This window comes from Mesoplodon mirus (genome assembly GCF_964341445.2).
Source record: "Mesoplodon mirus genome assembly, chromosome: 14".
Taxonomy (NCBI): domain Eukaryota; kingdom Metazoa; phylum Chordata; class Mammalia; order Artiodactyla; family Ziphiidae; genus Mesoplodon; species Mesoplodon mirus.
The window spans coordinates 17177992-17194732 of NC_138990.1; the positions used below are offsets into that span (position 1 = coordinate 17177992).

Genomic DNA, 16741 nt, shown 5'->3' on the forward strand with positions numbered 1-16741 from the left:
GCACGTGGGCTCGGTAGATGTGGCACACGGGCTCTAGAGCGCAGGCTCAGTAGTTGTGGCGCGCGGGCTTAGTTACTCCGTGGCACGTGGGATCTTCCCAGACCAGGGCTCGAACCCATGTCCCCTGCATTCGCAGGCATATTCTTAACCACTGCTCCACCAGGGAAGCCCGATAATTCAGTTTTTTATAAAGAGAAGGTTCCTAATATTATTCCAAAATTTTAAAAATATGTAGTTGGATAACACTATGAAAAATTAACTGATATATTCTTTTATTATTTCTCTTTGCTCCCTGGATTTTTTTCCCCATCCAGTCAGCTAGGCACTGTGAGTTCACTGCATTAGGAAGGTAAAGACTCAGCAGAAATGAGGGAGAAAAACAGAAAAGTCTCAGCTTTGGAATGTTCACAACGGAGGCCACAGTAGAACAGGTGAGAATTCTGTGAACCAAAAATAAATGTCGTCTCAAATGCAAAAAAGTATTCTCTGCACTGGGAGGCAGGAGAGGGAGGGAGGGAAGGACTGAAGGAGAGAGATCAGTGTGGCCAGGGACATGGAGACTGTGCTTGAGGACGATATGCCCAGGAAGAGAATCAGAATCTGGAGAAGATTCAGCCTGCACGTGATCATTGCCTCCAGCCAGCACCCTCATCTCAGACGTTGGGAAATTCAGAGAGAGAGTGGGAGTACGTCAGGAGGGCCACGCGCATAGTCTGTGTGGCAGGGGTTGTGGCCGTTCCCTATTTGTGAGGAGTCCCCAGCAATTTGCAGGCCTCTTCTGGAAAATGCTGGCGGACGTCTCTAGTGCTTATGTGAAAGCTTGTTCACAAACCTTGAAAGATACAGATGTAGATGACAGATAGACGCATAGATAGAAAAATGTCATTAAATAAAAGCTCCAGGAAAGGTTTGGAAAATGCCCTTTATTGCCTAGGACGCTTCTATTGTCATATGATGTTAGACTGAGTGCCGGTCCCTTCATCCTCCTTCAGACCACGGCATTCTGTCTGCTACTCTCCCGAGGGTCCTTTCTTCTCCCTGGAAGGGATAAAACAAATGAGGTAGGACAGGAAGAGACAAGAAGCACTCCAAGCTCTGCTGGTCAGGGTTACCCTCCAGCATTGCCTTAATGCTCAGAGCCACGCACACCACAGTGAGCTTGGCTCCAGATCAACTACCACGCAACGAAGGTTCTGGAACACTTCCATATCTCGGGGGACCTCATTTCCACGTGACTCTCTTTCATATTCCCCTTTGTCACAGAAGGCTAGGTACAGTGGTCAGGGTGAGATCTCGGCTCAGGCCCAAGGCTCTCAGACCTCAAAGTTCTGGTCCTGCAAGGGCCCCCGTCCTCTCTTGAGACCACTCCTGGCTCTCTCTGCCGAGAAGGAGCTGCTGGCGGTACGTCCTCTAAGAGTTGAGGTCCATCGTGCAGACCCTGAGAAAACTCCTAGGAAAAGGCTCCACCTTCTTGTTTACGTCAACAGAGCTCAATGCCTTTGTTAGTGCTGGGTGTGTCCCATTTGATGCAACTGCAGAGCCATTAGGTCAACCAGCACATGTGTGCGGCCCCTTCCCTTAGACTCCTCTGGGCCGTCGTGACATAGGCTCAGAAGAGTGCCAGCCTCAAGCCTTACCTCTTCCAAGGGACGGCCACACCGTCTTCCAGGATCTTCTGTCCCATGAATCTCAGTTGCTGTTTGGAACTCAAAGGAGAGAAAAGACCCTGCCTGCGGGGTCTCTTTGGGCTGGGGCCTTCCCCCGTGGGCTGCTCTCCCTCATTCTCCTTTTCTTCTTGCTTCTCTTCCTCCTCCTCCTCCTCCTCCTCCTCCTCCTCCTCCTCCTCCTCCTCAGGTGTGCTCTCGGATTCCACATTGCCCATCCACTGGGCCATGTTGAGATGAAAGACACGGCAGCTGAAGCCCTGCAGGACGCCGCCCTTCACGTGCTGCTGGAGGATCTCCAAGGTGGGGAAGACCCGGCAGCAGGCCATGCACCTGAAGCCGGTCTCCATGGTCACCATCCAGTCCGGTGTCTTGGCCCTGGGTCTCTCCTCGACGGCAGGTGACCCTGATGGGCTGCCTGGCTCTGCCCTTTCCTCATACTCTTTCTCCTCCCCAGTGGGCTCACTGTCAGACAGGAGGCTTTCGGTGGACACATCAGAGGGGCAAGTGCCTACTGTGCACGCATCCTCAGGAAGGGTCACTTCTTCTATCGTCAGCTGCTTTTCAGGCAACTCCAAGGGTTTCTCTGTCTTCCAGGAGACAGCGACACCCTTGTTCACTTGTACCTGCACGTAGTATATTTTCATGCCCCTTTCCTCTTTGTCTGGGTGCAGATAGTCCTTACAGGGTGAAGAGAGTGAGGAGGAGACACAGTGTGATGGGGGAGCGGTCTCCCCTTCTTCCTGAACCTGGGCTAGGGGTGCTGTAGGCCAGGCAGTGTCTCGAAATCTCCGCATTGCTGAAAAAGGAAATTAAAACCATAATAACATGCATGGGCCGTGCCGGAAGCTGAGGGAGCAGGTGTGGTAGACGAGAGAGGGACATTTACATGACGTAGCTATGTCGTGAGCTTGGTGTCTGTTGGCCGTAGGATGGAGCGGTGTATCTGGTGTCATCTGTGGGCTTTTCATGTGCGTGGGGGGGATACTGGAGCGGTGTCTGTATACAGGGGTGTGGAGTATGGTGGTGAGGGCTGTGGTAAGTGAGGGATGCGGCTGGATGCGTGTATGACAAGGAGTGTGATTTTGGTAATATCGGTGGTGCATTACTTGTGGAATGGGGCTGTGGTGCTTGGGGTTTATGTGTGCTCTGAGAAGGGCTGTGCCTGGAGGGCAGATGTATGTGTGAGCTGTGTGGACCTGAGCTGGATGGTCCTGCTCTCAGGCTGGAGGTGTATGATGCAGAACTCTGTCCTTCTCTGGAAGCAAAGGCAAAGACAAAGCCTACATTTTCCTCTGAAGATGCTTAATCTGGTCCCTCTTCCCTCCACCTCAAGCCCAGACCTTTCCGGCCCCTGCTCCTTGACTTCCCCACCATGGTACTACCAGTATTCACACCGCCCCCCCAGACTCAGCTGGCATCCACGCCCTCGGAACAGCTCAGCCATCCTGCCCAGGCTCCTCCACAGAGCCCTCATCACCTCTGATGACCCTGGATTTCCTCTCAGCCTCCCTGGGATCTGTGTGCCTCCTGCCTCACAGCCAAGCACCCCCTCACCTGAGGAGCCCCGCGCCCTTACCAGCGTAGCTGAGCTTGCGCGGAGTAGAAGTACAGAAGAAGTATTTAGGGGCAGAGGAGACCTCCACTGCCCCTGGGCTGCAGCCTTGGGCCACCACAGTGGATCCAAGCCGAGGGGGATCCTCTTGTGACTTCGAGATTCCTGAGGGAGGAATGGAAGGCTCAGGGTGGGTTCATCAGTCCTCTGTCCACAAATATTTACTGAGTGTGTGACACGTGTCAGGTGCAGTGAATACACACAGTTGAGAGTGTGGTTCCCAGTGGATCCTCCAGGATTTAATTCCAATCAATACTTATTCTCTCACTGTCTAGTTGGTAATGTAGGCCTCGGTGGTGACTGTGAGTGTGTGGGAAGAGTGAGTGATGTGTATCAGTTAAGTCTGTGGTAAGTGTGGGGTTGGCATGGGGAGCACAGTGCAGATGTGTCTATCTGTGTCTGTGGCCTTTGTGTGCATTTTTTCTGTTCACAAGTCAGGAATTCTGGGACATGTAACTTTTCCTCATTACATGGTGTGGCTTGTATTTATGGTGCGTGTTCATTCATTCATTCACCAAGATTCAGTGAGCAGCTACTCCTGTGTATCCGGCACTCTTCCATTGTTGTAGTCTCTGGTAACGCTGCACATTCTAGTAGGGGAAGACACACACTAAACAAAACTACAATAAATATATAATACATCAGCTGGTGGTAAGTACATAAGGGTTGCCAGACTTAGCGAACAAGAATACAAGGCACCCAGTTAAATTTCAGTTTCAGATAAACCCAGAATAATTTTTTAGTGTAAGTATTCCCATGCAGTATTTGTTCTTACTTAGTTTTAGTGTAAGTATGGCCCATACAATATGTGGGACATACGGATACTGAAAAATTACTTGTTGTTTATCTGGAATTCAAATTGAACTGGATAGCCCATATTTTCTCTGGCAATCCTGACATGGGTTACTGAGACTGTGGTTTACTGTGGTTTGTACAAAGCGGGTCTGGCATTACTCAAGAATGTGTTACAAGTGTGGTGTGTATGACACGTGACTGGTTGTTACAGAGGTAATTAGCGATGGCTGAAGTTAGCTGTGTTTGTGCGAGAGTTGTGGAGATACATATATATATATATATATATATATATATATATATATATATAGTGTGTGTGTGTGTGTCCTATATATATAGTGTGTGTGTCTATATACATATCTCATCTCCAGCGTTTGGTGTTGGAGGAGAGGATTGTGATACAGGTGGGTTGTATGAGAACGTAGTACAGGAGGGATCCGTGTATATACCTCCATGTGCTGTGTGTGGTTTACTAAGGAAGTTATATGTGGGGTGTGTGATATTTTTGCTGCATCAGAGTGTACATGGGTGTATGAGTTACTGTCTCATAAAACACCCCTAACAAGAATTCTGTATACACTCTTACGTACACCGAGTGTCAGCCAGGTCCAGGCAGGGTGACAAGAACTTTACCACGCAGACTTTATATCTGGTAAGCACTCTAACCCCATTCATCTCGCTCTTCTCTGCACTACCACACACACACACACACACACACACACACACACACACACACACAGCAAAATATTCTGAATGGTCAGGGGCAGTCATTGCCTTCCCCAGCCTGTCCCAGCCACTGCCTGGAAATCTGCCTGCTGTCTAGAGCTCCATTCCCAGGGCCCATCCTACAGTCTCCAGGGCCCTGGGCCTGGTAGGAGCTACTGGGCTCTAATCTGGGGCAGAGGCCTCTAGCTGGAGCTTTGGGGTGACCACCCCTCTCCCAGGGCAAGCTACTCGCCTACATTTAATGCACGCAGGCACCACGTGGCCCGTGGCTCTCAGAGCTCCCCGCAGGACCCTGAGGCCATTTCTCACCCCCGCTCACGTGGTCTCAATCTCTGGAAAACCCTTCCCTTCCCTTGATCTCCTTTGGGAAATTCTTCCTGTTGAAGGAATAAATCCTCCTTGCTTTCAATATGACACCATCCCTAGACAAACAATCTTCTTTCAAAGTGCATTCCACTTGTCAAGATATTTTTCAACAGGGCCTTCAACTCATGGGGCTTCTCTTTCCACTTTGGTAAAAGAGGCCAAGTAACTCATGGGTCTCTCTCAGCATCCTTGCATCCTTCACATCCCCCACCTCATGACCCCAGGGAAAGATCCAAGAGAATAAGAGAGAAATCGGGGACTGAGAAAAGCTGCACCTCTAGGTCTGTGCAAGCAGGATGCAGCCTGCTGTGAGTCCGACAAAGCTCCAGGCCCGGCTGCCCCAGGAGAGAGTCCTCAGACCAGCGGAGCTGACCTCCCATCTCCCAGGGGGCATCTGGCCGTTCTGTGCCGTCTCACACCCCAGGGGCCCTCCAGATAGATACGGCAGCATCAGTGAGACAAGGTCTCTCGCTCCCTGCTTCACAGGTGACACGTTCTCAGTCCCCCGCTTCCTAGAGAAGCTTCAGTTTGGCAGAAACCCATGTGCCCCAGCCAAGTTGCCCCCCACATACCTCCTCCGTTCTCGGCAGTTTCCTGGGACTCTTCATTTTCCAGATGTTTCCTCTTTTGTCGCCGTTCCATCGTACCAACTAGAAGTCTCCCTTAGAAGATGCCTCAAGAGATGTCCAACTCCTCCTCTTCCCTACAGGTTGGCCCTTCTTGGCTCTTGGGCAATCCGTTGAAATGATTCAATACAAACAAAAATAGTCAAGTCTCCTAAATGGCTGAAAAACTTGTACCACTGAGTGAACCAGCAGTACTGCCTAGTGCTCACCAGGGCTGTTATGTTTGCAAGGTTGCCAGGCGCACAGTGGAATTCTGTGACCTCAGTGATGACATCAGAGCGTTCGGTGGACCTAGGTTGAGCACAGTGTCTGCAGTAGCACAGGCCCCATTTTCAAGAACAATTCCTTTTTCCCAGCCGAAGCTTTCCCGTGAAAGGGAAAGGTTCATACCATATCTATTATAAATTGTATCATACCATGTCTATTATAAAATTCACATTTTGATTGGAGATCTTTTAATGTCTTTTCTAGAGAGATTTAATATGAATGTTTTAAATGGTCTCCAGTTTCCCTGTGGATTATTGACATTTTAAACTCTGCACTTCAATTTTCCCTCAATACGTGTAATTTTGTCACGGCTATTTCTGTACTTAAAGATGAGGAACTATATAATTGATTTCTTCATTTTTTCCCCATCTCTTTCCAAGGCACTGCATTTGATTGTGTCTTGCGACTGAGTGAAAAATGCTAGTCCTTGAGTCAGGACATTGGGCCCTTTAGCAAGTAACTCAACCTATCTGGGCTTCAGCTTCTGTATGTGCGATCAAGAGGCTTGGACTAGCTGACTTTTCAAATGCTGTGTTTCTTTGATTCACTCTCACTTACTGATCTGCTCCTTAAGAAGAGGGTCTGTTCTCATAAAGTAACAACAGTCTTTTCCTAACCTTGGGTTGGGCGGAGTTTAACTGTTCGTACTCAGTTTGTTAGTTATATTGCCTTCTACGTATGCTTAGCTCTAAATAATTTATATGGCTCTTGTGACTCTTTTTAGATCTTCTTTTTTTCTTATTTTCTTTTACAGTTTCTAATTTGTTATCGCCAGTGTAGAGGAGCCTGATTGAGTTTTAAAATTTATTGATCTTGTGTGTGTGTGTGCCTTGTTGAACCGTCTTATTAGTTCCTGCTAGTTTATCTGTGGGTTCTTTTGGGTCTCCTAGATAAATGAGCATATTAAATGTAAATAATGTGTTCTTTGGATAAAGTTTATTTTCTTGCATCTCTCTATATAGAAGCAATATGTTGAATTGATTTAAATATTTAAATACTTACATACCTGTTATCACAATCTAACGTTCTTTATCTTATTTTCTTTCAATCAATATTATGTTTTCAAGATTTATCCACGTGAATCCATATAGATCTAGGTCTTTGATTTTTGACTGTTTGATATTATGTGATCACATGCATATAGCATCATTTATTTTCCATTCAAGCATTATTGGACAATTGGATTGTTTCCCTCCCTTCTCTAGAACAAACAACATTTCCTAGAATATCCCTGAAGATGTCTGACAGTCGAGAAGGGCCAGGCTGCCCGAAGGATTGCTACTTGCTTTTAGCCACCTTCCAACAGGCCGTCTCCAGCCAGCAATTTGAAGCACAGCTGAAATGAGAACTGCCCCAAATGTGAAGATCTTAGGAGCTTCCTAGAAGGTGGGAGGTTAATGATAGGCATCCTGCTGGGATCCCAGGGGAGTCTGAGCTGGCCTGAAGCTCATCTTCCTCCTCCACCTCTCAAGAGAAATGTGGAGGAAAGAAGACTTCAAAAACTGTGAGCAGGCAGAGGGAGGGATATTGGGGGCCGAAGCTGTAACTGAGGTCTTGGAGTGGGCTGTGAGCACGCAGAGCCTCTCGAGAGCCAGGCTCTGCCTTCTGAGGACTTCTCCCCTAAGGCTGCTCATAATTCACGTGATACCAGCCATATAGAGCCGACTTGGCCCACACTGTCACAGAAAGCCTTATCAGAATCTCTTCTTCTTCATACACTCTTGTGTCTGTTACTTGGTTATTGCCTTTGGTGCTCCAGTGATGTGAACCACAGTCGCCAGGGGATGGAGGACACTAGTGACCCATCTTGCTCTGTGGCCTCAGTCCACAGCTTGAGGGTAAGGGAAGAGGCCAAATGAAGGTCAAGAAGGAAAGATGGAGTTTGAAGAGAAGACCTGAGTTAAGGGTGTCTTCTCAAGTCTTGATGACTGAAATGTAGCTCCAGTACCTGAAGTCCTGCTTGTTCTCAAGGCTGACCGCGGGGCTGGGTGCACTCAGTGAAGGAACCGTATACACTTAGTATTTCCTTGCTTGCTCACACTTGCCCTCCTCTGATACACCCTCTGCAAGACTGATCTTCCCCTGAAACAACTTTCCACCTGCTACTGTCATCTCAGGAACATTTGCTTCCCCTTCCTATTGCTCCCCTAGAATGCCATTGCAGCCAATTCATAATTTGATAATCATGCTGCTTACCGTAGTCTCAGCAACTTCGGATAAATTTTATTCGCTTTATTCCATAGTCTTCACCCATCAATAATCTTCCTTAACTTCCTAGCTGCAGGTTAACCCATTCGGAATCATTTCTTTTTCTTTCTCTTCTTTGGCAAATCCTTTCTATCTTTTAAGGTCTTTTTCTTGTCTCTCTACCATCCTGCCTTCCTGAACTTCTTTTTTTTCCGTTTCAGTAACCTTTCAATCTCCTTCCCCAATTTCCTCATACACATTGAGAGTTTATTCCTCACACGTTAGACAGCGGTTTATGAATGGCCAGGCATAATGGACTCAGAATGAGTTGTCACCCCCAAGGTACCTGTCTTGCTGGGGATCCACAGGTGAAGGGCTGTCTGCTGGACATATGTTTGCATGGAGTCAGGCTGAGTGGCCTCAGGGTGTTTGCCCTGCACTTGTGTGTGTTTCTCCCTAGTTGGTTTCCTTGTCCAGCCACCTGTGACCTCCCTCCATCCAGCCCAGGGAATCCTTCTCATCACAGGGGTAGGATGTTTGTCTCGTTTTCCATCACATCCTTTCCCCAATGTTTGGTTGTGAGTTGTTCCCATTCCAAAGACCTTTCCTCTTTGAAGAGAAAAGAGAAAATCTTTTCTCTCCTTTCCTCTCACTTCACTTCTGCTCTATTATCTCCTCCGTCCAGAATGGCCCACTGACTCAAATGGGTGTAGATCCGAAGATGGCAAGAAATGCCAGCAATTCTGAAATAATAATACGGATGGATCAGGAGAACTTGAAAACCTTTATCCCGCCACATTAAAAACAATTGCACTTCCAGTGTATTCAGAGTCTCAGTGTAGAAACACAAATGATAGAGAAATTGAATTACACTCAAGTTTTTCTTTCCTCCTTTCCTGATTTATTCTCATCCTCAAAGTTAACATGATGAACTATTTGTTATGTAAACTTTCAGACATTTTCTACCCATGCACACTTTTCTTTTTTTCACATAAGAGTGTGAACTAGGTCACTTTCAACATGCTGTGATTCTGTGATTCACTGTCTCCCACCGAGTCATCCACTGATAAAGTCATCTGTTTCATGGAGAAATATTTCCAATAGCTAATAGCCAATGTCTGTGGAGTGCTTACTCTGTGTCAGTTTCTTGTAAGTACTTTACAGATCTTTTGTACAACGTACCCATGGACCAGGTACAATTATAACCCCCAAGTGACAGAGAAGTGTAGATAAGTACAAATAAATACAGTGGCCAAGTGACTTTCCCAAGACACTGGGAAGGGCTTCATGTGGAGCCTGAACCTCGACATGCATCGGAAGGTCCCCACAGGAGAGAAACCATATAAGTGTGGGGAGCGTGGTAAGCACTTCAGTCAGGCCTCAAGTCTTCAGCTTCATCAGAGCATCCACACTGGAGAGAAGCCGTACAGATGTGATGTGTGTGGTAAAGTCTTTAGTCGGTCTTCACAGCTTCAGTATCACAGGCGAGTTCATACAGGGGAGAAACCTTACCAGTGTGAGACGTGTGGTAAAAGCTTCAGTTGGCGCTCCAATCTTATAAGTCATCACAGAATGCATACTGGGGACACATTTTATGAAAGCAGCGAGAGTGGTAAGAACATCAAGGAACTGTCAGAGGATAGAAGTTCTACAAAATGTTGTTTTCAAAAAACTCACGTGCAACGTGAATTCTTGCAAGCGTCAGGTCTCATAGGAGAGAAAGTATTTTAAATTAGTTGGTGTTGAAGCAGTAGCTAAACAGATCCTAGTGTTCAGCAGAGCACACAGCAGAGACCCCTTCTGAGTGGTGCAGTAAGGGCTGCATTCAGAACTTTGACATTTATCAGATGTCACTTAGGAGATAGCACTTAGGAAAAGAGTTTGGTCTGGGCTTTAACAAAAGTGTAAGGATGAGCTAGTCAAAATTGATGTCCATGAGAATGTGCGCTCCATGAGGGCAGGGACTTGGCTGGTGAATCTACACAACCTTATCATTGACTAGTGCTTTTAGGTGTGCTCAGTACTTGTGTTTTAAATAAACCAAAAGGGGGAAATGTATAATATATGAAAGTTGTATCCAGATGGGGAAACCTGCAAAATAAAATTAATTCAGGACATGAACTTGTGTTGAAATACTGAAAACCACTGCAGAAAACCAATCTGCAATATATATATTTTTTAATTTATTTTTGGCTGCCTTGGGTCTTTATTGCTGCACGCAGGCTTTCTCTAGTTGCAGTGAGTGGGGGTTACTTTTCATTGCAGTGTGTGGGCTTCTCATTGCAGTGGCTTCTCTTTGTGGAGCACGGGCTCTAGGTGTGCAGGCTTCAGTAGTTGTGGCACGCGGCTGAGCTGCTGTGCAGCATGTGGGATCTTCCTGGACCAGGGCTCAAACCCGTGTCCCCTGCATTGGCAGGCAGATTCTTAACCACTACGCCACCAGGGAAGGGAAGCCCCCCAATCTTCAATATTAATATGCTATTAGCCTATCGCAATGGGCTCCTTGCCTCCCGCAGCCTCTGTTCTCAAGTTGGGTGGTTATTTGAGACCCCGTCTAGTTTTCCAAGGACTGTGTTCAGTAGAAATTGAACTATCTTGTGATTTTTTTTTTCTGATGGTACAGAGTGAAAAAACATGATTAACTTTGCAACAACAGTAACTGCATAGTATACAATTGATTTTTTGTCTGTCAGTATTAAGGCAGGGTTTACTGTAACACTTTGAAAGTGTCACAAAAATTGTTTGTCCCTAGAAAAAAAAATTTTTAGTTGACCTTGAACTTACTGATTTCTAATTCTCTGCATTTTCATCCAGACTTTGAAATGTTTGCCTTCTAATTATTGTAGCATTTCTTCTAAACTTCTCAGGTAGGGGCTATGCCATATTCTTCCCCCACATCCATGAGGCAAATACCCAGAAAACTTGTAGGAATTTGATAAAATTATCCAGTGTATTATTGAGACAAGACTGACATTTATGTGCTTTTCCCTATTGGTTGCAGTAAAGCATGGTTTCAGGAAAGGAGTATATATATCAGAATATATTAGATCTCTTTGATTTAGAAATCATATAATTGGAAGTTATGGATTATGAGATTAAAATACCAAAAAGATGAACACCACATCAATGATGTCACTAAATTTTTTAATGGAAATTAGTGTACAGCTGTAAGAATTTGAGTTTTGATAGATTCCTATATTAATCTGAAGCCGGTGAAATGATGACAGGGACTTCCCTGGTGGTACAGTGGCTAAGAATTCGCCTGCCAATGCAGGGGACACGGGTTCGAGCCCTGGTCCAGGAAGATCCCACATGCTGTGGAGCAACTAAGCCCGTGTGCCACAACTACTGAGGCTGTGTGCCACAACTACTGAAGCCTACGTGCTTAGAGCCTGTGCTCCGCAACAAGAGAAGCCACTGCAATGAGAAGCCCGCGCACCGCAACGAAGAGTAGCCCACACTCACTGCAACTAGAGAAAGCCCGCACGCAGCAACGAAGACCCAATGCAGCCCAAAATAAATAAATTAAATAAAAAATTTATTTTAAAAATTTATGACATATCATAATCGCAGGAGATACACAATATGGGCTTTGAGAGGTCACAGATTGTAGCCTTCATAGTATAATCAACCATAAATCTTTGTTAGTGTTTGTGTATGTGTGCATGTGCACACATGTATGTGTACATGCATAAGATCATGTGTAAAGGGATACTCTTCCAGAGTGGTTTTCCTAGGCAAGGAGCATTTTGTGATATTTTTCCATTTTATAACTTCATGTTATATTTTTTTCATTGAATAATGGGTATTGCCAAAGCAGGAAATTATTTTAATAGAATTTGAAAAAGTATTAAATAATTATCCCTTGCAGTTAAGACCTCATATGATTGTTCTATATTGTCATAAGGCATATAAGATCAAAATTATGGTATGAACTCTGGAAGCCAATTTCAAAAACAAAACAGTTCTCAGATTATTTTGCATACACAGAAAAATTCATGAGTTTCAACAGTTGAAGCTTTATTATTTATGCTGTGCTTTAACTACAGATCCATAATAGGGAGAGGGAAAATCCTGGAGCTAGAAACAAAAGTGGATATACCTACATTGTGGAGGTTTAAAAAAAAAAGTTTCTCTTGTTGAAAAGATGCACATGAGGAGAGAACTGAGCATAATAGCAGAGGACCCTCTGGATGTGGAACCAGTAAGGACAAAGCAGGTTTGGATGGCATTCCATACGCAGACCAATGGCGGTATTTTTAATATAGTTGGTTAAAGGGCTTTATTTAGCAAGTTACAGTTGACCCTTGAACAATATGGGTTTGAACTGGGCAGGTCCACTTATATGCAGGGTTTTTTTTAATAGTAATTCCTACAGTACTACATGATCTGTGGTTGGCTGAACCCATGGTTGCAGAATTGCAGATACAGAGGAACCACGGATATGGAAGTCTGACCATAAGTTATTTATACAGATCTGTCTACCCATCCATCCATCCGTCCACCCATCTGTAGAGAGAGAGAGGGAGTGAGTGCACGTGCTAGGTATTTACAGAAGTAGATATGGAAGTGCGAGGATATACAAACACACACATGTGTATGTGATGTATATAAGCATGTATATCCACGTTTCTATTTCAGGGCTGGAGCAAGGAAAGTGTAGAATGATCCTGGAGAAAATTTACTGTGCCAGAAAGTAGGAAAGAGCGGTGGGACGTGTAAAAAGATCCAGCTTGAAGAGACTCACACTGGGTAAATCTGAGCAATTTGGCCATAAAATAAATAATTATCATACAGAATATGAATAAAAAAAGAGGAAGGGAGGGAAGGAAAGGCTCTCATAATAGAATGCCAAACCATAAATATATAGAAGGAATGACGTAATGTAAAAATCATTATTTACAACCATCATAGTAATGATAGGTTCTGGCAAGAGTAATCAATGAATTATCAAACTACTGGTTGAAAGTTTACAAGGAGCAGGATGCTACAAAACCCAAAATATCTCTCCACAAAGTATTGATCACAACAAGAAATACAGTAGGTATAAATTTGGTGAACACTACCTTAGCCAAGAGGTGAACATTATCAATAACAGAACAAACGAACGTTTTAGATCTCTGGGGTATGATATACTGAGAAGGACGCAACGTTGCTTCAGTATTATGTCTGACAGAAATAAACAACCAGATCTTATCACAAGGAAGCATCCACGTTGAGAGTCTCCTGTTTCACAGTTATGACCACAGGGAGCGTAACTGGCCAAAGGTCCCAGCTGCTGCTCTTAAATCCATCACCACGTTTGCCTGGAGGCCGGCCTTGCCCCTGATTGCTCCTAGTCAGCACAGCAGGGATCCTAAGGCAGCCCATTTCTTGGAGACCAGGATTCCTCTGTCCAGTGACCTTTTTTCAAGGACTCTGACAGCCTTGAAGGATTTTACGTAGATGACAAGGCAGTCTCGGATGATTTACCAAATCTTTCTTCCAAATCTTCACTCAGGGTCAGACTTGCACTATGCGCTGATAGTTCTTCCAGAGCCTTCCAGAGCTCCCTGCCATTTTCTCTCCGATGTTTCCCCTAATGAAATATTTGTTCATTAAAGTCTTTCTCAGCACTTTGCCGTCTAGTTCTTGGAGGACCAGGACAAACCCCAAACCCTAGAAGCATCCCTTTTTGGCTCTTTCTAGTAACCTTCCTTTCCATATGGTAGCCACTAATTTGTAATGGTGTAGATTCACTTAGCCTATTTTGTACTTGATATAAATGGAGTCATGTAATAGGTGCTATTTTGTGTTGGCTTCATTTGCTCCCCAGTATATCCATGACATTTATCCATATTGATGGGAGTGGATACCGTTGATTCATTTTCATTGGTGGATATTATTGCAGTGTGTAAACATATCAAAATCTATTTATTAATCCCATTATTGGTGGGTATTGGGTACTTCCCCATTCTTGGCTATCACAGTTAGTGGTGATGTGAGCAATCTAGAATGTGCCTTGTGCACTTGTTTGAGGGATATTTCTATGGGTGGAACCAAAGGGTTATAGGGTATATGTTCAACTTTGGTAGATACAGTTGACCCTTGAAGAATGCATGGGCATGAGGGATGCATCTGAGTCTTTTATTCCATAGATGTTTTTAAAATCTCTCTCACTTTTGGCCCAAGAGTGCTGCGTTTTCAAATTTAAGTCTGCAGATCTTCTGGAATTTATATTTTTATATCCTATGCAGTAATGATTAATATTTTTCCCATATGGATATCCAGCTGACTGAGAACCAATAGTTGACCCTTGGACAACATGGGTTTAAACTACACAAGTGCACTTATACGAGGATTTTTTTTAATAGTAAATACTGCACTACTACACGATCCAAGGTTGGTTCAATCCTCAGATGCAGAATTGCCGATTATGGAGAAACCATGTACGTACAGAGGACTGGCTATAAGTTATCCTTGGATTTTCAACTTAGCAGAGGGTTGGCACCCCTAACCCCCTTGAACCCTAGTTCAAGGATCAACTGTATGAACAAGAGTTCTTTCCCCTCTCTGCTGCAGTGTTTTCTTTTCTTTCTTTTTTCTTTTGGCCGTGCTGCGTGGCTTGCAGGATCTCAGTTCCCTGACCAGGGATTGAACCAGGGTCACCACAGTGAAAGCGCCAAATCCTTACCACTAGACCACCAGGGAGCTCCCTGCAGTGTTTTCTTTTTACACGTTGTTATAATGTCTGTTTCAACATGGATTTTGATGTCTATTATCTTGTCTATCCTTGAGCAAACACCAGACTATCTTATATTGTAGATTGATAGTAAGATTTAATGTGACTAATATCTTTCTTTTCATTCTTCTTTCAGATTGTCCCAGCTCTTCTTTTATTTTTTATTTTTATGTTTTTTTAGATGTTGGGGGTAGGAGTTTATTTACTTATTTTTGCTGTGTTGGGTCTTCGTTTCTGTGCGAGGGCTTTCTTTAGTTGTGGCGAGCGGGGGCCACTCTTCATCGTGGTGCGTGGGCCTCACTATCACGGCCTCTTGTTGGGGAGCACAGGCTCCAGACGCGCAGGCTCAGTACGTGGCTCACGGGCCTAGTTGCTCCGTGGCATGTGGGATCTTCCCAGACCAGGGCTCAAACCCGTGTCCCCTGCATTAGCAGGCAGATTCTCAACCACTGCGCCACCAGGGAAGCCCCCAGCTCTTCTTGTAGCTCTTTGCTTTCCCACATAATATTTGTAAACATCTCATCAATTTCCAAGGGAAAAAATGCTGATGTTTTTATTGGGGTTTGATTGAGCCTATAGATCATTTTGAGGATTACTGATATCTTTGTAATATTGAATCTTCAAGCCATGAATATCACTATTTTTAAGAATTTCTCTTGGAGAAAAATAAAAGTGGATCCCATGTAATAAAATGTACATAAATAGACTCCAAAATATATATATATATTTTTTCTTTTTGCGGTATGCGGGCCTCTCACTGTTGTGGCCTCTCCCGCCGCGGAGCACAGGCTCCGGATGCGCAGGCCCAGCGGCCATGGCCCACGGGCCCAGCCGCTCCGCGGCACATGGGATCCTCCCAGACCGGGGCACGAACCCGTATCCCCTGCATCGGCAGGCGGACTCTCAACCACTGCGCCACCAGGGAGGCCCGACTCCAAAATATTTAAAGGACCTACATGTGAAAGATAAGTCTAGAAAGTTAATTTTTAAAAGGTAGAAATATATTTTTTCACCTGAGGAGTTTCAGAAGCACAGATATTAAGAAATTATTGGTTTATTATCTTATAATTAAAGATTTCTATTCCATGAAGAACACAATAGAAAAATTTTAGAAACACGTGCCCAATTAGGAAAGGATACTTGTAATTGGTAAAACTGAAAAGGTATTAATAATCAGAATATGTAATAGAAATGAGGAAGAAAAAGATAGCATCCACATTAGAAAATGGGGCAAAAGTTTTAAGTAGACACTTATAGATGAAGCTACCAAGCATTTGAAAAAAAGATCAAACTTATTAGAAATCAGAGAAATTTAACTAAAACAAGATACTACTATACATTTAATACACTAGCAAAACGGTGATGAGTCGTCCAAATGAAGGTAAGTGGTTGCACAAAAACCTGACGTGCAACTCTTTGGTAATCTGGACTGGTGTAGCCGTTCAGGAAGTCAATCTGGCTATATTATTAAAGTATACATATTTGCTATGAAATAATTTCACTCGGGTATGTATTCCAAAGAAATTCTCAGATACGTCTATAAACAAATGTAAGAAGATGTTTATTTTATTATCATTGGCATGGCAGTTGGAAGAGTACAGGTAAAATGTGGGTGCAGAAAATGGAACTCTATGAAACAAATTAGATAGATGGGTGAATGTTTTTTTTGTTTGTTTGTTTTTCTGCGGTACGTGGGCCTCTCGCTGTTGTGGCCTCTCCCGCTGCGGAGCACAGGCTCCGGACGTGCAGGCTCAGCAGCCATGGCTCACGGGCCCAG

The 16741-nt window shown here is 44.6% G+C and overlaps 1 protein-coding gene across 1 annotated transcript; it reads right to left on the bottom strand.

Annotated features, from left to right (window-relative positions):
• Positions 1-623: 623 nt before the first annotated feature.
• LOC309815321 (protein FAM170A-like) lies at positions 624-4247 on the bottom strand. The gene has a single exon (XM_082642034.1). The coding sequence runs from the start codon at positions 2459-2461 to the stop codon at positions 1634-1636; it is 828 nt and encodes a 275-aa protein (XP_082498160.1). The 5' UTR covers positions 2462-4247; the 3' UTR covers positions 624-1633.
• Between the last annotated feature and the right edge of the window lie 12494 nt (positions 4248-16741).